General features: G+C 41.3%; 1 protein-coding gene across 5 annotated transcripts in view; it reads left to right on the top strand.

Moving 5' to 3' along the window:
- The window catches only part of adarb1b (adenosine deaminase RNA specific B1b), a 108483-nt gene extending 87702 nt beyond the window's left edge, over positions 1-20781 (top strand). For 4 of the 5 annotated variants that reach the window (XM_071490626.1, XM_071490446.1, XM_071490707.1 and 1 more), the window contains 9 exons: positions 1336-1410; positions 4519-5444; positions 7410-7524; positions 8565-8733; positions 8979-9130; positions 10243-10411; positions 14099-14280; positions 16139-16317; positions 17323-20781. In XM_071490626.1, the coding sequence (XP_071346727.1) occupies positions 1383-1410; positions 4519-5444; positions 7410-7524; positions 8565-8733; positions 8979-9130; positions 10243-10411; positions 14099-14280; positions 16139-16317; positions 17323-17499 (2097 nt within the window). In that variant the 5' untranslated portion in view covers positions 1336-1382 and the 3' untranslated portion in view covers positions 17500-20781. Of the gene's footprint in view, positions 1-1335; positions 1411-3702; positions 5445-7409; positions 7525-8564; positions 8734-8978; positions 9131-10242; positions 10412-14098; positions 14281-16138; positions 16318-17322 lie in introns of all 5 variants that reach the window. The other variant, XM_071490533.1, reaches the window with a different exon arrangement.
- The last annotated feature ends 2663 nt before the right edge of the window (positions 20782-23444 follow it).

Below are 23444 nucleotides of genomic sequence, written 5' to 3'. Positions count from 1 at the left end.
GAGTCTCCAACTGTACAGTTGGCGGCCGAGTTACATTATAGGTAATGTAATGTAGTTACCTGGTGTTTTTGTCAGTCCGACTATGTTAGTGGAGTGCAATACTCTTTTGATTAAGTTTTTTAGATTGCAAATTTAAAAAAAGGGATAAGAAACAAGTTATAGCTGCACTAGTAGTTTAAATGACTTCATATCAGCTCTCCCAGAGAACTATCATCAAAATCTGCAATTCCCTTCAGCTCTATGCAGCATTTTAGCATCTTTCAGCTCATTGTTTTGGTTCACTCTCATTGCGAATGTAGTCTGGTATTATTGACTACTCTTTACACTACAAACCTCATCCACACTGTGCTTTTTTCTACACATCCAGCACTTTTCAACCACTTGCGTACATTCACACACATATGTTACATCAGCGGTAAAGTGGTGTTCAGTGTCTTCGACACTTCGACATGCGGACTGGAAGAGCCAGGAATTGAACTGCTGACTTTCCAATTAGTGGATGATCCACTCTACCTCCTGAGCCACAGCTGCCCCACGTCAGCTGTTTGTAGAAACTGTTTCCACAGCTGTATAAATCCATGCTTTAAACTCAGTGCTGGTAAGCTGTTGATCTCCTTGCATTCCAGGAGAGTGACAACCAAGTTGACATTACTATCCTCCAGTCATTGTTGGCTTATACCTTTCCACTGACCAAAGTTTCAAGAAGGATGGAGAGAAATGCCCTGCTGGATATTTGGCTTAGTTAGTGATCCACTCATTCGCTGCTTTGGATTCAGCCATATAAAATGGCAAAACAGAGCCAGCTGATAGTTGCAGAGAAAATCATATATAACCTGAGAGCTGGTTGTTCACTGTCAGCGTAATTGGCTGCGTTAGCGAACATTTCAGATTGCAGGAAATAATTTCATTCAATGTTGGTGTGAGAAATATTGCTTAATGGAGCTTTAATCGCACTATCCACCTTGGGATAAGTCATGTGTGTAGGTGTGTGCAGCAGTGGAGTGACTTGGCCATGTCACTAGCTGTATATCTCTCAGTAGGCAGTGGGAAATGAGGTCTAATCGGAGGGATATTAAAGTCACAATAGACTGCTCCTGCTATTAAGGCCTGTCATCCCAGGCCTCCTCTCTCACCTTGATATCTCTCAGTCGCTGAATATTTATATGCCCACATCACAGGCTACTCACAAAGTGCAATGCGTGCGTGTTTCGTGGCGTGAATGTGCGCCAGAGCATCAAGCAAGAAATTTATCATCACTGTAGCCAACTCAAGGTCTTGGAATGTGTTTGTCTGCATGTGTATCACTTACACACCTTTGTGTCCTCTGATCCCCAGGTGCAGTGGGGGCCAGGCCGCTCTCAGGTCAAAACAAACCCGTCGCCATGGATGTGGATGAGGAGGAGAATATGAGTGAGTCGACTCTGATTTTACTGATTTGTCTGTCTGTCTTCCTGTTTGCGCAATATCTGATCTCTACTTCTAAATGTCTGCCTGTATTTTTGTTTCCCTCCTTTTTGTCTGCCCGCATGTCTTTCCTCGTATGCTCTGCCCTTCTCTGATGTGTAATCAGTGTGAACACATTTTGCCCACACTCTGTAAGCATTAGTTTAGTGCCTAGCCCACAATTTTTTAAAAATAATAATAAAAACATGTCATACAACACAAAAATAAATCAAAATCTAATTCTTCATACAAAAATGACAAAAAATACTGTTTATGTTTGTTGTGTTGCTAAATGTATTCTGATACAGTTTCCCCTCCATGAGCGTGCTGTAAGCTATCATTTGTCCTTACCTGAACCAAGACACAAAGTGGTGCATACACACACACGAATACACACCGCTGATTTTACCAAAAGTTTTTAGGGAAGAACTAATCATTACATCTGAGACGCTTCAGGTCATATCACAGATTCCTTCTATCTCCATTTCATTCCTTAGAAAATCCTCTCCACTCCAGCATATTGAACTTTAATTAGACATTTGGGTTTGAACTCAGTATGTGAGCCTCAAAAGGTTCAGAAAGACATGATTGAATGTGCTTCTTTTCACCTTAACAATTTTGAACTCGCATTCAAAGGTAGCTGTCATCCCACCAGCGCCCTAACCCGCGATCCAAATGAACAGTTCTTATTGTAGTGTCATAGTCTGTGTTTTGACTCAGAGGAGAGGCTTGTTGTTATGTGTTAAGTCAGATAACCAGAGTTGCAAAAGAGTCTTTGTTGTGTTTCACAGGCGGCCTTTTCCTCACATTTTTACTGGCAGTCAAAAGATATATTTGAAGATAAAACACAGTCCAAGCTCACGCAAGGCCTGTTTCTTTAATACCAAGGGAACACCAGAGGAATACATTAAAGAATTTTTAACTTTTATGTGACAACCTTAGCAGCTCTTGAAACTCTTTAATCACATGAATCACCCCAAATCAAAAGCCCAACAAACAAATTACATAAAAAATAAAGTTGTTTTGTCTGTTTTATTTGGTTCATGCAACCCCCACAGAGAATGTCAACACTGAAAGATTCAGACATATGGGATTTATTTTTTCTTTGCATAACTGATGGATGCTGATTACACAATTGCTGTCACGATAATGACCACAACTGCATGTGTTTGCTATAATACAGTGCATGGTGTCATGGCTGTTGCTCTAGGGCTTTTGTCCTCAGATCTGGTCTTAGGCTCCGGAGTATTACTGGATATCAATCATTCTGAAAAAAGTAATTATAAGATGAATATCATCATGATAAATGGATTTGAAACAGAGAAAGGGAGCTCCAGTTATTTTCCCGTGTTCCATTATATTCACTGTATTTGCCTATGCAGCATGCTGGAGTTTTCATTATGTGTTTATGTTTTCCTGATTGACTAATTGGTCTCTATGCCCTACAAATGACTGTTTAAGGAGAGGTAATGATCACGAGTGAATCCTTTGTATTTAAGTATGTCATGCATTAAATTTAATGGAAATCCTCAAATTTACAGTAGCTAAATGTTCTCTTCATTATATCCGTTGGAGAGAAACAAAATGAGCTACAGTACTACATGCTGTAAATTTAAAATAATTCAATTACAATTTTTTTAACTTTTGACCAAGACCCTTTTGAAATTACTCAGCTATTGCTGTGGTATCTGTGGTGGCTAAAGGTCATCCGGTGTTCAATCCACAGATTTCACCATTCTGATAGGAGAAAATTCTTCTTGGCTACTGTTGTGCACAGTAACACTGTCCCCCCTTTTCCCTTGTCATTACCTTTATTTGCAGGACTCCATACCAGTTTGCAGAGAATTTGCATGCACACACCAAAGACATGCATGTTTTCAGAGCTCACAAACTGAACAATATGCTTTTTGTGTTCTTGATCATAGGAAGAAGAGCTTTTTTTGTGTTTTGCCTTGAGATTGTAGAATGCAGATGGTAACAGCATGCCAGTACATATTGCAACTTAAAACACTGTGTTCTCTGACAAGCTCCATGGGGGGAATCTCAGAGGCACAGGGTCTTATGAATGGCACCTCATTAGAAACAGTTCTTGAATTCCAATTTTCCTCATTTTAGATATGACACTCATTCTTTTCAAAAATGGCTAAACAGCATTTTAACCTCCCAGCGTGTCACCAGTCAAGCCTTTAGGATCCTGCAGTAGGTGGAGTCTTCTCCTCCTGCCTCTTTGATGTGTTCTCCTGTTTGCCTGGTCCTCAGCTCCTCCCCCTGCACTCCTCCCCTGCACTCCCTCAACCCAACCTACAATCCCACTTATGCACACTGCGGCCTCTCTTTCTCCTGAGTACCGCAAGGAGTAACCTATCAAGCCTTTGCTGAAGGATGTTATAAATGAAAATTTTTGCCAATATTCCATCCACTTTGCTAACTGGATTCAGTGATATGTGTTCCCCTTGTACAGTATATTTCAGAACCTGCAGTTTAAAACTGAACACTTGAAATGTACCTAATTTCTCTGTAGGCACTCAAGAGATTAAAAATTGATAGAGTGGATGAGGAAAAGCTCTGTGTGCGTGTGTGTGTCTTTGTTGAGTGTTGATATGTGTGCTCGTATTTGTGTGCATTTGTGTTTGAGACCCATAACACCATGCAACCTGAAAAGTGTACAGTAGTTGTTTTACTTGAAAATATATTTCTCCCACTTTTTCCTGACCATTAGAATAATAGGCTTACATAATTACAACTTTAATTATGAAGATATATTAAAGGTTTAATTTCAAAATTAAAAACCATTTTACCAAAAAATCTCGACAGTGCTTTGAATGTTGGACAAGGTACACTTCTGAGAGCGTAACCATCTCTTTAAGAACAATAAATACATTCTATTATTTGCAGTAACATAAGTAGACTATAGGTCAAGATGTTAAATGAAATTAAAAGCCAATTTCTCTTGCTGTGATAAAGGAACACAAATCATTGGTTCAGTTCCAAAGAGTGATAAAGGAATCTATAAATTTTACATTTACAAGATCCTGCAACGAAGGCGTTGTAAGTTACTCTTTCTGGGCACCGCAGGTTCGAGCAGCACCGACGTTAAGGAAAACCGAAACCTGGACAACGTGTCCTGCAAAGATGGGCTGGGAGTGGCTGAACAGCTCCCCAATGGAAGCGGCCTGGGCAGTCGAAAGCGCCCCCTAGAGGAGGGAAACAATGGTCACACACACTCCAAGTTCCGGGCCAAGAAGCGCAAGAAAACACCAGGGCCAGTCCTGCCCAAGAATGCGCTGATGCAGCTGAATGAAATCAAACCGGGTCTACAGTACAAACTGCTGTCTCAGACAGGACCAGTCCATGCACCAGTTTTTGTCATGACAGTGGAGGTCAATGGACAGATGTTTGAGGGCATGGGCCCAACAAAGAAGAAGGCTAAACTGAATGCAGCTGAGAAAGCTCTGCGTTCTTTCGTTCAGTTCCCCAATGCCTCTGAGGCACACCTGGCCATGGGTCGAACACTGACAGTGAACACAGACTTCACATCTGACCAAGCTGACTTTCCCGATATGCTCTTCAACGGCTTTGAGACACCAGCCGCACCTGAAGAATCCTTCTATCTTGGCTCCAATGGTAGCAGCTCCTTAAACTCACTAGGGGAGTACCCACTGCCCACACCACCTGGCAGCAACCTTGTCCAGGCCCCATTGCCCCCTCCATCGGCATTCAATTCGCCCTCCAGTGGCAAAAACCCGGTCATGATCCTCAATGAGCTGAGGCCAGGCCTCAAATATGACTTTGTCTCAGAGAGCGGGGAGAGTCATGCCAAGAATTTTGTGATGTCAGTAACGGTGGACGCACAGACGTTTGAAGGCTCAGGGCGCAACAAGAAGCTGGCTAAAGCCCGGGCAGCGCAAGCCGCCCTCTCAGCTCTCTTCAACATGCAGCTAGACCAGACACCATCCCGGCAACCCATTCCAAGAGAGGGATTGCAGCTTCACCTACCCCAGGTAAGATACTACCATTCATAAACATTTTAGGTCCGTGGGGTACACCTATCGGTATCTTGAAGGCTATTTAAATGGGACTGTTCTATAATACACACACTAAGAATATACAAAGCAATATTTCTATTGGCTATGTATTAAATAATAATGTCATTTTTAAATATGCTTTGGTTAATCAATTTGTTATTACAATGCAACCCTTATTGAAGATATTTCAGGGGTCATTAAAGGACACATTAAGATAACCTCAGTTTCTGGCCACTTCTGTGTCTATCTCTACGAGTAAGAGTCAAAGATTTTTGTGTCTGGAAGTGTAACAGCAGATCCCAGATCTACTCACTGTCTTTATCTTGTTGCTTTTGAGAAGAATCCAGAGCCATATCAAGCACATCATTGCCCGTCATCAATTTCTTCATAAAAGCTGCCAATGGAACATTTACTAGACTTGAAACACTAATTAAAATTAAAAGAGTCAAGAGGGACAGAAGATTAAATCACAAAGACTGAGACAGGTTTTGCAAGTGGGTGAAGCTTTGAAGATAACATTTTAAGACACTACAAATTGGTTCCAGATAATCATGATACCAGCACCTGGTCCATGTCTTACTTCTATCAGATGAACTACACCCTTCTCCCTAATGAGTACCACTTCCAAAGTGATCGAATGGCTGTTTTTATGTCATTGAAGCTCTGATGGAGCTAAACAGGAAATGCAAACAAGACCTGTCCTTTGAGTTGCAAGGAGGTCCGCTCCAAACTGCTCTACCTGTCAAACTCTGCTGTTCAAGTAGATTTTTCATTAACATCTCATTCAAATCAGGTTCGCAAGGACTAAAGGCTGGTGGTCACTTTAGATGCCACTGTAGTGGTGACTGTCAGCGCCATGTCGGTGTGTGAGGAGAGATAACACAGTCAGCAAAGCTAATCAGCACGACACACTGTCCACAGTCCCCTCCTCAAAGCCTTTTTTTTTTTTTTCTACTTGTCAGCTGATTTATTCGGCAAGCATACCATTTTAACGATAGCGACCCCACTAATTGCTGTCGCCTGGTGTTTAATTTCTACAGCCCGTTTCCATCTGGAAAGGCACTAATGGGGAAAAATGGTTAGATTCCAGTGCAGTTGCAAATAATGTGTTAACTTTAGTTTTTTGCTTTATAGTTTAAGATGTTTTTTTTTAATTAATGTTCTAACAGAAAATCCTTTAAAATGCTTGTGGAGCATGCAAGAGGCATGCAATGAGGAAAACAAATTCTTTTATCCATTCCTGAAAGGAACATTATTCAGACTTAAATGTTTTTTTGTGCAAAAGTGATCTCTACTGTCACTCTTTTTTGCACCTCTAGAGATTTACATTGATTTCTACACCATAGACGACCTTGGCATTCAAAAGTCAAATGATCTGGCTACGAGTGGTTGACTCCGAAGTAGCAGGGAAGTAATATTGGACTAATCTCTTTAATTAGTGGTCATCCAGCCGTCATCTCTCCTCTTGGTTGTCGTCATTTTCTATCACATTAGCAATGGATAAAGAGCCAATGAGAGGAGCTGACTGTCCAAGAAGAAAAGATGTGATAAGTTCAGTTAAGGTTCCTCAAGAGTTTGGACAAACACTTGTATTTGTTCACAGCTGTTGCTTAGGTTTACTTGTTTGGTTTTTGCTTTTTGTGATTCACCGCCAGGAGCGACATGGTAAATTATAACTGTCATGCCAAACTCAAACAGCGTTGCTTGAAAGACGGTTAGGTATACCTCAGGGGGTCAACCCAGTTTCACTTGTTGCAGTTTCAACGCTCTGACTCTTGTTTGGAGCTGAACGTGAACACAGTGACAGGTACATGGGGCTCTAAGGGAGGATAACATCAGATGTGCTTTGTAAGCTGACATATCTGACACAGGCTCATGTTTGTGTGGCTGCGTTTGTGTGTGTGTGTCTGCACTCGTCTGTCTGTGTGAATGTGATTCCAGGTTCTGGCTGATGCTGTCTCACGCCTGGTGGTGGATAAGTTCAGTGAGCTGACAGACAACTTCACCTCCCCCCATGCACGACGGAAAGTCCTAGCAGGGGTCGTCATGACAACAGGTAGATTTTAAGGGAAAGAGATGGCTGGTGCTTTTATGCTTAGAAAATACAGCAGTGCCAGTAAATTTTTGAGTGTTCCAGGTTTCGAGCCCTGAAAGCAAATGACAATATTCATGACTGAGCACCAGTGTGCAAGTTTTCCTTCCAGTGCATTTACTCAAATGATGTGTAAATTTCTATATGCTTTATAAATTTACCCCTTTAGCCTTCTATGCCACTAATTAAACATTTTACAATTTTGCATGCAAATTTTAGATGCACTTAAAAAAAGTAGTCAGTATATAAAATAGATAAGAATAGCTTCACCTTGACTAACCAGACATTAAAATGCAACTTAGCCATTAATGCGTCTTTGTAAATAATATAATAATAAAATATGTAACAGGGGCCATTGTTCTGTATTTAGATCTTTTTTACTTTAAATGCATTTTGCTGTTCATACTTGTGCACTGTTTGTCCAGAAACATTTTAATGCAGGGCTTTTATTTGTAAATGAGTATCTTTAAAGTGAAGCATTTCTACTTTTATTTAAAATGACTGCAAAGGATAATTTTATAACAACCTATCAATTGTTGATGAGAAAGCAGTGTGACAATGTAAAATGGGTCATTTGTAGTGATGAACCTACTGAGAATTATAACCCGAATCTTCAGCTCCCCTCAGTTTTAGAGCTTTGTAGCGAGTGGCGGCTCATTGTTGAGCTGTTCAACTGATAACTTTACTGTTTGGGTTCATTCTCAGGGCTCCTGCATTGTTGTCGGCTGCAGCAGGCAGCAGTTCTCAGTGAAAAGGCTCTAAAACCCACTGTGCACTACCTGCTCAGCTCCAAACAGCAGACATACAAAGTTAGCGACTAGCTGAGTCAGATATTTCAATCCTTTTGTCAACTTTAAGGTCATCGTGTTTTTGCTACAGGAACAACTTTCCAACCAGGTTGCAAATCATTGCAGATTGACCTCTCAAGGCACATGTACAGCATGTACTTTGAGGGTTTTTGAATCCACTGACTAATACGTCTTTGTTCTCTTTCCACCCAACAGGGACAGATGTTAAGGAAGCACAGGTCATTTGTGTCTCCACGGGAACCAAATGCATCAACGGTGAGTACATGAGTGACCGTGGCCTGGCGCTCAATGACTGCCACGCTGAGATAATCGCCCGTCGCTCGCTCATCAGGTACCTCTACACTCAGCTGGAGTTCTTCCTCAGGTCAGTAGACGGTGTAAAAGTTCTTTTCTATAAGCACAGCACAGTGTTTTGCCTGTAGTGTTATGTTGTGTTGCTTGTATTGATAATCTAATCATATCTATTTACACTGCTCTCTGCTGTGTCTAATTTAATTAATTTTATGTCCAGTTAAATGAGCTACAGTGGAAAAAAAAAAAAAAAGTAAATAGACATTCAGCTCTGTTTGGCAGCCACGTATTGAAATTGCCATTTGTCTGTCGTCATAGCAACACCAAGGAGGAGTACCAGAAGTCGATATTCATGCACTGTGAAAAGGGGGGCTACAGGTTAAAGGACAACGTTCAGTTCCACCTCTACATCAGCACCTCGCCCTGTGGAGACGCCAGGATCTTCTCCCCACACGAGGCCGGAGTGGAAGGTTCGCACCGATCGCACAGCCTCACACCAGCGTCATCCCTCCTCCTCTGCTTGGCCAACATGTTATTAACGTGGTCTCGTCTTAGTTCAGGGTTCAGCTTCAGCAAGTTTATGTTATTTAATTAAATTTGTAGGTTTTCCTCTTATGCTTGATTTCATTTAATTAGAATTGTATTCCAATGTCCAAATACACATAACAGACACATTTAAACAAGGCTCTGGTAATTAGAGCTTTTTGTCATTCTCTCTCTGTCTCTATCAGTCATTCACCAGCCCAGCCCACCCACACTGTCTGACTGATTAACCTCCCTCTTACTCTTGTCAGAGTGTTTTCCGTTACACATGGCAGACTGAATAGAAAACAGCCACATTCAATTAGTCACTGAATAGATGGCGCCTGCTGGTGAAACAGCAGAAAACATTGATAACATAATAAAAATAACAAGTTATGCTTGTGTGGAAGCTGTTTTTTTGTTTTCTTGTAATGTGTTTTCTAATGTTGAGATTTTTGTAAATATTAGCATTTTGAGAAGGAGGTGTTAGTTTTATAAATTGCCTAATGACTGGTTTTATAAACCAACCATTAGGGCTCTGGCACACTGGTTGCGCTGCCTGTGGAAGATGTACGTCTCTCGCTTAGTGACTTCGTCGCATGATCTAGAAGTTTGGCGTCTCGCCTATTTTTCAGGTGTGATGCATCTTGCAGCAAAAATAGATCTGAATATGACACAGGCATAAAAAAATATAGATATATTTTTTTAACCATTTTAGCGGCTGCATGTGGAGATAGTGGCAATTTAATTACATTTTCTGCCAAAAATAAATCAGAAATTACTTAAAAATGATGAGAAATCCAACATTCAAGTATCCTTCAAACTCCATGTGCACAGATAGAGCTGGCAGTAGCAGCGATGCCACAGACACACATGTTTTTCCACAGCAGATCAGTGACAGCAGCTGAGACACACACGCCACGCATCCCATCCTGTGCGCCCCCAGCGTTAGTCTGACATGTTTGGCTTATCACACGGAGTCAGTCAGTGATCTCCACTAAAGTTTTGTGTTTTTATGTGTATCTCTCTCTTATGTCTGTTCCCGTCCTGTCTCACTCAGACCAAGGAGACAGACATCCTAACCGGAAAGCACGGGGCCAGCTAAGGACCAAAATTGAGTCAGGGGAAGGCACCATCCCTGTGAGGTCCAGCAACACCATCCAGACCTGGGACGGGGTGCTGCAAGGAGAGAGGTTACTCACAATGTCCTGCAGTGACAAGATCGCAAGGTAATTAGGTTCTAAAATATCTCCATCTAATTTATAATATTTTATTATTATATTATATTATAATGATATTGCGAACTGTTTTTGTGTCATTCTTAAACTGCTACGACCTTGAAAATTTTTTATATAATGTTATTATGTAATATTAAATTACATTATTTGTGGTATTCGAAAGGTCTTAAAAAGTCTTAAATATAATTTTAATGAACACTGCAGAAAGCCTGAACTTCCTGCTTAAACCATTATTAGCCATGTTACTTCTTTCATGTGTTTATTTACTCATTGTGCAATGAATTGCATTATTTCTTTGCTTTGTCATTTCAAGTCTATTTCCTTCAGGGAGTGTCAGGGACAGCTGAATTGATGGATCCTCTGTCCCTGGGGCCATTTTTGCAGGCAGATCATAGCGTCTTTAGTCTCTGTCCATGTTCAAGGCAACACTGAGCCTCCCTCGTGATGAACGATAAAACTTCTCCATAACTCTTCTCACGAGCCCTTTCCCCTCTCCTTCTCTTCTTCCCTCTCGATGGCAATACCTTGCCTGAACGCACAGAGTGATTGAATGCTGAGTGTGTATTTGATGAGGGAGATGTCTTCTGTGTAGTGGGTGCTGTTTGCACTGTGCGAGAGGTTTTGCACTTTCAGCGTGTCAGTGCTGCTACTAGTGATTCAAATTTTGTGTGGTTGTCCCAAGTGGAAGGATCCAAGTCAGTAGAGGGCAAAATAGGTTGGAGAAACGTGCATGTAGTCGTGGGGGGGGGGGCTTCTGGCCAGGCTTTACCAGACAACACCTTCAAACATCAAATATTTTAAAGTTGACACATTTTATAGTTCAGAGTTGATACAGAGCATCAGAGAATTAACCCTTTACAGTGAAGCATCTCAGAATCTGAATCAGGTTTCTTGCAGCTGCAGCAGCAGCATCTCTGCTCTACTGTGAGAAACCATTATGCAAGGCTTCGCACTCACTCACTCACTCACTCACTCACTCACTCACTCACGACTTCTTATGACACAGCCATCAGCCAGGTCAGGAACCTGTTGCTGATCTGCTTCTGTTCCCGTGTCACTGATTGCAGGCTGCTCTGTAGCACCACTGACTGGGACACTTTGACCACACCCTCAGGGTCCTCTCCTCGCACGTTGTTTTCTCTCCTCTCATTTTCCTTTGATTACATGCTCAGCCGCATCTTCAGCAAGAACAAGCAGTTCTCCGCCCCGTGTCCGTCGTTCCCAGCTGTTTGATTGAGCAAACAGACATGGGTTATTTCTCTTTGTTTGTCCTGTTTTCTCTCGTCGTTTTTCCCTCTAACAGCTGATCATGTGGGACTCCTGAATTGTTGTGACCTTGTTCTCACATTTGCGAGCGCGTGTGTGTGCGCTGTATATGTGTGTAGATGCACAGTGCATGATATTGAATAAAATAAGAACAAAGAAATACAGAGATGTTTGACGGGAATGAAATTGAATGCCTCTGAAAACATAACTCAAAATGTGTGCGCTTGTTCGTCTCTGGTTCTTTTACACACCGTGTGCGTCCTTCGGAGTCCTTTCAGATATATATGTGTAGCCCTGGTGTGATGAAAAAATGTGCAGGTGTGCGTTTGTGTGTTACTGCAGTTTGTGCATGGCCCAAAATATTATGAAGCTGTTTGACTGTGCTCAGCGTGTGCCTTACTGCTCGCAGCTATGAATTCAGATTTCATTTTGCCCTCCCCCAGCTTGACAAACAATATCACACACTTGCTCAAACACACACACACACACACGGAATATTGCATATGGAAACAATAGACCCTCTGTGTGGCCTGGGGACTTATAGTATGCGTGCATATTCCTCATTGTTGTGGGTCCATTTTTGGTAATTTCACACTCTCTGTCAGTCTGCCTGAAGTGAAAGGGGGAGTGAGAGGAGCTCATCATCACTGTCAGTGTCTTGTTTTTGTCGATTTTGTTCCCTACCCTAAAGGGTAAAGGTTAGCTATGATCAATATTTTTCTTCATATCAACAAAATCCAACAAAAAAACCAAAACCAGTAGTGAATCTATTCAACTAACTACTAGTCGTGAGCCAAAGCCTCACATATTTATTCCTGTGTGCTGTTGTTGTCTAAAAGCGGTTAAAAACACATCAGGAAACTGGATGACATGTCCCTTCAGTACCATCAACACTGGCACTGTCATTTCTTCCACATCTCATCTTGTTGTTGTAATTATGTACTAATACACCAAGCTAAGCTAATTAAAACACAATGATTCATAGTTTCAGGTGATTATATACTAATAAAAACATAATTATGAATATTATCTTCCATCTCTGCCAATAGATCCTTCTAAATCCTACACACTGATCCTTTAAAGATTTACATTTAGCAATTTAATGGGCTTGAGGCTGAACACCTCATATAGGGCAGGGGAGGGTACTGAGGGGCAAATAATATATAACACCAACCATATCCTTTAAGTCATTCATCTCTCTTTAACTTCTGATTTTTCTTATTTTCTTCAATTACTCTTTCTCCATTCTGCAACTTGCCTCTCCCTCTCTCTCCCTCCCTCACTGAGGTGGGCAGGCGATGCTTCACAGAGCATGTCAATGGGAAAATGACTGGGGAGAGGTGGCTAATGGCACAGCACAGAAATACACGGGAGTGTGTAGAAAATGAAAGTGGATACCTTGGTGTGTACACAACTGTAGGTTTGTGTGTGGTAGATTGCAGTAGCTGGTTATATACTCATATACATGCATGTTGCTTGTGCTGTTTGTGTGACCTCTTCCTGTACGCACAAAACACATGATCAGATTCCTTTGTGTATTCGGTCTCTGAACTTTCCAATGCAAAGAAATGTGGCCGTACAGATCAGTGTTTACTCTGAACCCCAGTTTGAGTCGACAGATTCTAATAACAACTCGAATGAAAATGAAGCGTTTCACTGATTGCGGTTGCTATGGAATCAAGGTGTACGTCGTGTAACTCATTTGAATGTAATTGATGTTTTTCTGAAGTTTATGAATGTGAATTAAGTGCTGGGAGGTGAGCCAAGGTATTTGGTTTGGTCTTAAGTGACTATCAAAGGTGGAAAAGTACACACAAAGTACACAAAGTGTAGATGCTCCTGGTCAAATATTACTGCAGTACAAGTGAAAGTTGTTCAAATTTTTTCTTTAGTTAAAGTACTGGAGTACTTGCTTTTAAAAATACTTTATTATCAAAAGTAGCCTACATGTTTTTATATTGTTCCACATACTGGTTTTACTTCAACTTGTACGAATCAGAAATGAAAGAAATTGTAAAGATGACGGCGAGCGACAGCTGCCGTGACAACTGCTCCGACCAGACTTTCTCTTTTTGATTAGTGTTGCCTGATGATTCTATTGTATTCTGTTTTATTCTTAATTATTTTATTCTATTTTTATTCTACTTGTCAGAGGATTGCACAAAGCATTTCACTGCATGTCGTACTATGTACGTACATGACAAATACATTTTTTTTGGTGACTGGTGACTAGTTGATGAGCTTCTGAATAACTTAGCCTGTGTCCTTGATGAGTGAGGTTAGACTTATTCCAAATGTAAGTTCATTCATTGGGTAAAAGTATTTAAAAAATCTTGAATAATCAACAAAGAATTCCAGTTAAAACAGAATCTTTTTAAGCTTCTCTAAAGTCTGTGGTTTTTCCCTCTGCAGGTGGAACGTGGTGGGCATCCAGGGCTCTTTGATGAGCTACTTCACAGAGCCGATCTACTTCTCCAGCATCATCCTCGGCAGCCTTTACCACGCTGACCACCTCTCCCGGGCCATGTACCAGCGCATCGCAGATATCGAGGACCTGCCCCAGCAGTTCACTCTCAACAGGCCTTTACTCAGTGGTAAGAAGCCGCTTTGATCTAGAGCAGATAGGAAACAAGGAAGAAAGAAGAGAAGTTTTCTGCTGCACGGTGCTGAATCTTTAACTGAACAAGAGAAGTTGAAGCAAAAGCATCATCGTGTTCACATTTTCATGCTCTGAGGGGATCACTTTGTAATTATCTGATAATCAATCTCCAGATATCTAAATAGCAAAAAGGAGGACAGTAATCCCAGGCAGTAAACATGTTTATCCTCCTCACATGTCAGTCTGCAGCAGGAAGACAGTCATTGCTCTTTTCATGTTTGATGTGAGCTGACATTTACCTTGTTCCTGAAGAATTTGAATAGCTTTATCATTTTGTGTAAATTTTCAGCATTGGCTTGACCTTTTAAAAGGCCATATAGATCAGGGCTCCAGTTTTTTTTTTTTCTGACTTTCCATTTTTAAATATAGCATTCAGTTTTTCTTCTAGTTGCTTAGAATTTCGTTACAAGAAATGTTACCTTGGTCAAATCCTTTTGCACCAATCACATTTGGTTTTGACTCTTAAATCTTAACCCCTCAGTCATCTTATTTGTCCACCTTATTTCCAATTATTTCAAGAAAAAAATGTCAGCCCTATTCCAGTTCTCTTTCTGCACCACTCTTACTCCAAGTAGTATTCACCCGACTCTTGCTTGTTTTAGTACTTGAATCAATGGCTGCTTGATTTCAGACAGAAGTAGACGAAAGCAAGGTTTTCACTTTTAGCCAGCGACCGTTGATTTTGTCTCCTGAAGTGGCAGCTGGCACTGGAGAATTTTATCAGCTCTAGTTAGCGAGCTGATTAAGCTAATGAGCTGATTAAGTAAGTTGATTGAAAACTCTATTACAGGTAGCTTTTAATGTTTCCAACTTCCTTGTTTTAAAAGGAAAATCTTGTAAAATGGGTTTAAATACACACTTAATGGCTCCATTCACAGTATTGTAAACGACTGGAGCTAAAGCTGATCCTCACTGATATGTAACACTACTGTTAGCTTGTGTTCCTCAAAGACAATTAAGAGCAGGACACAGCTGCTAACGATAGCCTGAACTCTGAGAGCATCCAGTTTAGATCGGAGGTGATGACATGAGGCTGGTTGTATGTGCAGCTCCCCCTGCTCCTCCTCTCTGCTCGCTCTCTAAGTGGCAGGGGTAAAGGAGATAATAGTAGGGGGTTATTAACCTTTTCCGCTTTAGAAAGTTTTTAGCGGTGAAGGGCTGTGGTGTTAGAGCACTGAGGATTTCATCCCCTTTAAATCATCTTCTGCCACAAGTGCTGTCAAATGGAACCAAGGAGCTTAATAGGCACACACACACACACACGCACACAGACACACACACAGAGCAAGACACTGGGATTTATGGCATCCATATATCTCCCATTTATGCTTGAGATACAGTAGAGGCCCGTGTCCCATAATGTGCTGGAAGAGAGCAAGCTGTGTCCTCCTGGGAGGATGGTACTGTCTCCACTGAGCAACACAAAATAAATGGCAAAAAGAAACAAAGTGCTGTTTCAATATACTGGACTAGTGGGAGTAGCTGTCATGTGAAGGAATAGGCCTCCATGTTTGGATACCTCATCCATTGTTTAATACGTCCATGCAGTGGGGGAGCAGTAGCTTTAGTTACTGTGGGCCTCCCACAGTAACTCTGGAGGAAAGGAGGAGAAGATAATCATCTCATCACTAAACAATCTCTTTTCTTTCAGTGTCTTAAGTCTCTTGACATAATGTTAAGGAAAAGACTCTTGCAACTTAAACAGTGCTGATAAAGGAAAAGCATGTAATACAGTAATTTTCGTTTAGTTTTTTTACTGCTCAGACCTTGACCCTGCCTGTTTCTGATCTCAGGTATAAGTAATGCGGAGGCCAGGCAGCCAGGCAAGGCGCCAAACTTCAGTGTGAACTGGACAGTGGGCGACCAGGCCCTAGAGGTGATCAATGCAACAACAGGAAAGGATGACATGGGCCGCGCTTCACGTCTTTGCAAGCACGCCCTCTACAGTCGCTGGGTGCGCCTGCACTCCAAGGTAAGTACATCGTGCTCGGTTGTTATCAAGCATTTCAGTCGGTACAGAAAAGTAGTTTACCCAGATTTAAAGTGATAGTTGAGGTTATTTGAAGTGGGGTTGTGTGAGGTAGTCATGCATAGTCAGTGTATTACCTGCAGTAGATTCAGATCAGCAAGCCACTGGTTTAGAGAAGCAGCTTGGAGCATCGACACAGAAGCAGAGCGATGTGCTGCTGTGGAAGGGGTCAGCAGGAAAAACCTGTTTTGGACACTTTGAAAAGACACTGACCGAAACAGTTTCAATCAAAGAATCAGTTGAAATGTACGTTTCATTTAGAATATTTTCAGTAATTTATCTTCCTGTCAAAACAACACCTGGTACACTCCTTTGGTACTACATTTTTCTCAACCCACTGAACTACCGTATTCCTACGCACAAGCACACCTACTGCGTGCACTTCTCCACAGGTCAGCTGAGTGAATCAGGAAGCGAAATTTCACTTTGTTTGGACTATGCATGACTACCTCACACAACCCCACATCAAATACCCCGTACGATCACTTTAAGGCACGGACATACTTCCTGCATCTACGTCCAGGCACAGCTGCAGACTTTTCTCAGGTCGTGTGGATGTGCACATATTTCCTTTCCTATTTAACTGAGGGTCCATGCTGGTCTTGTATTCCACACCTGCACATTTCCCGATCTGTGCTCCACTTCAGTTGGTGGCAGTAATGCACCACAACATTATATCCGAACCGCTATAAAAATCAAGAAGTCAAACAAAAGGAACACAACAAGAGAACATAAAAGATAATGTGTGATCGCTTAGCAAAAACTAGGAGAATAAGCCCAGGAGTTCAGCACCCTCTGGCTGTTTTTGTATTTTTCAGAGAAGAATCATAGAAATGTGGGTAACAACAGATCCCACTGTACATTTACTCCATCCAGAGCTTAACCTGCCTTTAACCAGCCTTTATCGTTTTGATGACATTACTTACGTTTTGTCTCTTTCCCTTTCAGCTGTCATCCATCTTGCGGATCAAGGTGCTCAAGCCCAGCTCTTACCATGAAGCCAAGCAGGCAGCCTCAGAGTACCACTCTGCTAAGCAGGCGCTCATCAAGGCCTTCCACAAGGCCGGTCTGGGGGCGTGGGTCAAAAAGCCCATTGAGCAAGACCAGTTCACCCTCAGCTCCTGAGGGAGTCAAGGGACCAAGGCATTCCTATACCCCCCACTCCTTCCCCCCTGACCCAGGCCTGAAAGCAAGAGAGCCCCTTATTAACAGCCCGCCCACACAGACACTTACCTCTGTCCCATGTGTCGGCACGCACGTGCACTTTGTACTTGTGGAAATAAACGTGCGTAGTTTCACAAACCATCCATAGCTCGTCATTCTCATTCCTCAGAGGACCTCAGCCTCACCATGTCTTCTCCTTTTTATTTTGATTTTTAATGGATGGTGGTTTTCATCTACTTGTTTTCTGTTTTAAAACTGGAATCCATGTTTTTTACACCACTCAGTTGTTTATGTTTCCCAGAGAAATCATGTTTTACATGTGCAAGTTGAAATCATACAGTTTTGTCTATCTTCTTGATCAGTGATTGTAGCCAGTTTAGGGTGAAATGTAGCCTAGAAACACAGGATCTTTGTTAAGTAAATCCAATGTGTATGGACCTAACAAAAAAAAATTATATACATATATATATATACATATATATATATATATATACTTGCTAAAATTAACAACTATGACAAACTTTAATTTAAAGATGCACAAAATCTTCGGGATGTAAATCTAGTACTGAAAAGAAAGAGAACATAAAATAGTTATAACATTAAATGTGTGTTATTTGGTCCGTTGCTTAGATGAGACTACATGTTGTTAGCCCCTGTATTAAAGATGAAAATGTTACAAAATATTGTCGCCCTGTTTGATTCACTGACTGGAAAGAATATACAGTACAGGCCAGGTGACACTGCAGCTTAGTGAACTTTTGTTTGTTTTCATGTCTTATTCATTCATTCATTCATTCATATGTTGTGTAAGTTATTTTACGCCACTCTCATTTATTCATACTTGAACACTGGGGGGTCACGGTGACTCCTTCCCTCGCCTGGGTCTTGGGACAAGCTTTGGGAGGTGCTGCACGTTGTATTTTTTTTCTTGATCTAAGCCATGGCTTTGCATGGGAACTGAACTGGGAGGCCTGCAGAGCAGAAAACATGTGGTGGAGAGCCCCGTGCATCCATCAGTGAATGATTTTGAATGAATGCCAGCATCTTCCTCCACAGGCAGCTTTGAATCTGTGTCTCTGTTTTCTAGATTTCTTGTGACTTATTGTTTGTTTGTTTTGGGGGGGAGGGACAGGGACAGTTTTTTTTTTTTTCTTAAGACTGGGCATTTGAGGGCGGGGGTAATACTGCAGTGAAAATAATGATAGTATAAACAGACCTCTCAGATCTTGTAACTATGTCACTTTGTGGAAGGGATCCATGATAGCCGTCAGTTGAACTATCCATAGGAGGCATGTACTGTAGTGCCACATGCAGTACTGTATATGAAGTTACACTCACTAGACACCACATTATGCCAGTCTGTAGTGATTGTTTGAGATGCAAACATGTTGTAATCCCTCCACGTGTCTCTCTCTCTCTCTGGAGGAGCAGTGAGGTACCATGCAGTCCCTGTGTGAACAGACTCAACCTTGTATGCTAACACAGTATCTGATCAACTCTGCCAGTAGGTTACAACCAAATGTCTCACAGCGTGATGTCATTTTTGTCCTCCTCTCTTCTACTTCAGAAACACCTTAGCTGCGTAGCTCCAGAAGACCTCTGTGTTTTGGTTCGACACCCTGAGCGCGTAAATGTCCTCATGTTTTAAACGTGTGAATGAAGTGAAATTTCCGAGTAACTGCAGTTGATTCCTATTCTGAGTTGTAGGAAAGTGTGTGTGTGTCTGTGTGTGTGTTTGTGCGTGCAGTCTGTGTGCTCAGGCATCTTAAAGCATACTCTGTTGAATCTTCACCAAAGATGATGATGTCCATGTGTGTTTTTGTCCCAGTGATTTCCTTACAATTTTTTTTTTTTTTTTTTTTTTTTAATATCTTACTGTTTTTTTTTGGGATCAACATTTATTTGTTTTTGTACACAGTATCCACTGACCAATGTACTTTTTGATTTGTACAAAAACTGTATTCAATCCAATATGGGGGGAAATTGAATTGTCAGGCTTCTTTAGTGCATCTGTTACTGTCAGTGGCCACGTGTGTATTGTGTGACCTGCGATCATTACTGCTGCAATATAGTAGTTTTGTGCATATAAGGAACAACAAAAATGGGAAATTCTGTTCCTGTACAATCAATTCATCCCATTCTCTTGAGAACTGTTTTAGCTCTTTCCCTGTTGTTGGGATAGTGAAGATGTTCATGTTCCTATGTAGGTATTAGTGGTTCTGTGTGACTCACTGGGCACCATAAAGCATGGCACTAACACTGCCGGGGTTATTACAGGCTTCATCCCAGTTGTAGCCACCCGTGTTTTAAAAACAAAAAAAAAAAATATGCATTGTAAGGTGCCTGAGCTAAAAGTGGCATCCACTAGCTGACACGTGTGATGTCTTATCTGTACCTTTTTCATTTAAATTCGGTTGTTTTATGAGTCAGTATTAGAGAAGAAGAAAAGGGGAATCTCCCAGAGTTGACTTGAAGGTAAAACAGTGGGATCCAGCGCCCCCTGACAAATAGACCCAGACCAAAGTCACAAGCAATATTTCTGATGTCTCCTTTAATGTCGCCCCATCACAAACAGGAGTCTGATTAAGTTTCCCTCCCCCTTTGCTCCTCCAGTCTTTGCTCGTCTCCTGTTATCTTCTCTCTCCACAAAGCTGTCTGAGGTTTTTATATAGATATATATAGATTATATATATATATATATATATATAAATATATATATACATATTTCCCCCTAAAGACTGCCTGCTTCTTGAGTTTTGTTTTTCTTTTGACCTGCACTAAAGATGTCAACTGATGATGTCATTATGAAAAACCGTCCCCGTTTATGGATCGGATGGCAACTATCACAGCAAGAACTGAACTGCTTCTGCTTAACCCTTTGTGAATCCTCAATGATGGTCAGTGCCCCACCCCCTCCCTCCCCCACCCAAACCCTAACCCCCCTGCAGCTGCGTCTGTGGTGGGTTTATTATTTTTTGTTTTGTTGTTTTGTTGGGATGACTCCAGCGGCGCTCAGTGTGTGTCCGCTCTGGGTCCACCGCCCCCCTGTTCTCCCTCTCTCCAGTTGTCCGATGTGTGAAAACCTACACCGACAAAAACCACAACCTTGCATGTACTTCGAACACTGAAGCTGCACCTAGCATGATGACAAACTTTTAAAGGACTCGTGTAGACAAAAAATAAAACAGCTAAAGATAGATATATATAAAATGAACAAAAAAGAATAAAAGAGTTCTTAGTTTACTTTTGCACATGGCTGGGATTCTTTCTTACCAAGGTCTGAGTGTTTCTGTCTCTGTCTGTCTGAAATATAAGGAATGAATGTAGAGGGACAAAGAATCAGGGACAACTGGGTCTCTTTTGTCCACAAGTATTTATTCATTTTGTGTGCACAGAATGAAGAATGCACTGGGTGTCTGCTCACTTCTGGCCAATCACAGGACAAAATGTGGTCAAGTTTTCTTAAATCCAATATAAAGGAAAAAGGAAATGACCTGCGTCATTGTCTTGATGCTTTCAGGCCACAAGAATTTTTCACCATAATCATTTATGAGAACCATCGGGACACGATGAGCGCGTCTTCCTCCAGTCACATTACCTTTCTGAACAAGCTGTTGCTATGACAATATGGAGGGTCAGACTTCCTCAGTGGTGGAAAAAGCGCAAATAATGACATCAAAATACTTCATTACAGGCGAAGGTCCTGCATTTAAAATTTGACTTCATAGTAAAAGTACTTATTCTGTTTCTGTCAGTCTGGAACTCACAGACTGTGTTTCTGATTACATCTGATTTCTAGACCTGAAAACAGTTATTTCACTTGACAAGGGTTTTTATGGCTCCGCCCTGGGCACAGCCAGAGCCACAGGCATTATGTTTTCATGTTGTCCATACGTCTGAACACAATATCTCAAAGGAATTTCTTCAAATTTGGCACAAACACTCACTTGGACTCAAGGATAAACTGATTTGATTTTGGTGGTCAAAGGACAAAGGTCACAGTGACCTCACCTTTGGCCTTAAGGACACAATATGTATATCTCCTCAAGGGAAACTCTTCAAACTTGGTGTTAATGACTTCTTGGACTTAGAACTGATTAGATTTTGGTGGTCAAAGGTCAACGTCACTGTGACATCATAATGTTCTGTAAAAACGCTTCTGGTCATTATTCAACGCTGTAATTGAGGAAAGGGAGACTGTGACTTCTTGTAACTTGGCTGGTGGGTGGAGGTGTACAACCATGAGGCAGTGATTGTAGTTTTGTATGTAAAGTTTTAGTCTGACTATACTATGTATGTATAAGTATGACTAAAGCTATAAGAAATGTAGTGCAGTAACAAGTACAATACTCCCTAAAACATAGTAGAGTATAAGTGTAAAGTGGCATAAAATGAAAATACTCAAGTGCTTGACTTTCCACCTCTGGACGTCCTTATGCAGCTATACCCACAGAACAGAATGAACCTAAAGGGGCAATGAACACCTGTGGTGTCAGACAACAAGCAACAACACAGCCAGTGTGGGATGTACATAAAGGTAATGTGGTAATCATGCATGTTGCACAGAGGCCTCCTCTCTTCATGTTATACATACCTGAAAGTTTCAAGCATACACCAGCCGTGCTTTCAGCTGGTCAGCATGGATGTCATGGTAACTGAAGGTGAAACATTTGTTTTTTATTCAATTTACAAGTGATCATCCTGCAATAGTTTGGAGTATATATATATATATATATATATATATCTAGTAACTGTCATACTCTGTGTTCAGTAGAGCTCTTTGCTTGCTGAGAGGAAAATTTTAGCAGACACAAATTGCAAGTGTGTTTGGTGTCAATCAGACTCAAGGTGAGGCTGGATTACTCAGACAGAAGCGTCTCATGCGTTTTACTGTCGGTTTTAATCTTGAGCTCACACCAGGAGAAAAGTCATGGCGTCAAGTTTTGTGAGTGTGTGTACGTGTGTGTTTACAGAGCCTGTAAGGATCACTTTAAGTTGACTTTGTTTCACACTTTAAGGAGGAAAAACTCATGACATGATCACCAACAGTTTCATGATACAAAGATCGCTAGTTGTTCATCAGAGTTTTTCACAATTGCTAAAACACACGTCTTGAAACCTTCCATGCTTTTCTCAAACTGTAAACACAAACTACATTCACCAAATGTAGTTTGACAATCTTCTTGGTCATGGTCATGGTCATGGTCATGGTCTTGGTCCCTGGTCTTGGTCCTCCTCTTCCTCCTCTTACATGCACTCCTCCACCTCTAGCACTCAGATTATTTTCCTCCATTGTTTCAACAACCTGTTCACTCTGTACTGGTTAATATTGGTTTCATCACATCATTAGCAACAAGCCTGTTTTGAGTTGTGTGTAAGCTGTGACCTCTGACCTCTGCTGTAATTGTGTTTAACCTCTGCCCCCTGTGGTCACCATTATGCATCATGAGTGCACAGCAGGTTTTAGTGAATGAAATGTGTTGAGAGATTGGCAAAAACAGTAAATGAGACATGCAACTTGTGTCTAACAAGGTGAAAATTATTTATGGTTTTGCCAAAAAAGTAATTGATTCAATAAATGGGTTCAGGCCACTGAGCGTTTGGTTCAGAGAATGGAATTTAGTGTTTTGGCAATTCAGAAAAAGAGAGAAAATCTGTAAGGTTAAATATGATCTAATGTTTTAATCATAACAGAGCCAGCTATCATGGTAAGGAAAACTGAGAGCCGACCTTTCAGAAATCTTCAAATTCAGTCAATAAATTAAGTTCAGAGAAAAGTCTGGAGTTTAGAGCAGGAGATGTAGAAACCATGGAGGGCTTCCAGTCGATAGAGAATATTTTCCAAATGCAGTGAAAGTGTGTTTGTGTCTGTGTCTGTTTAGTATCCCAGCAGATCCTGCCATCAG

This window comes from Trachinotus anak, unplaced genomic scaffold, assembly GCF_046630095.1.
Source record: "Trachinotus anak isolate AG129_WGS33_773 ecotype Australia unplaced genomic scaffold, CSIRO_AGI_Tana_v1 ptg000001l, whole genome shotgun sequence".
Taxonomy (NCBI): Eukaryota; Metazoa; Chordata; class Actinopteri; order Carangiformes; family Carangidae; genus Trachinotus; species Trachinotus anak.
Note: the sequence above shows the minus strand (reverse complement) of the source record. Positions and strands in the feature narration are given on the sequence as shown.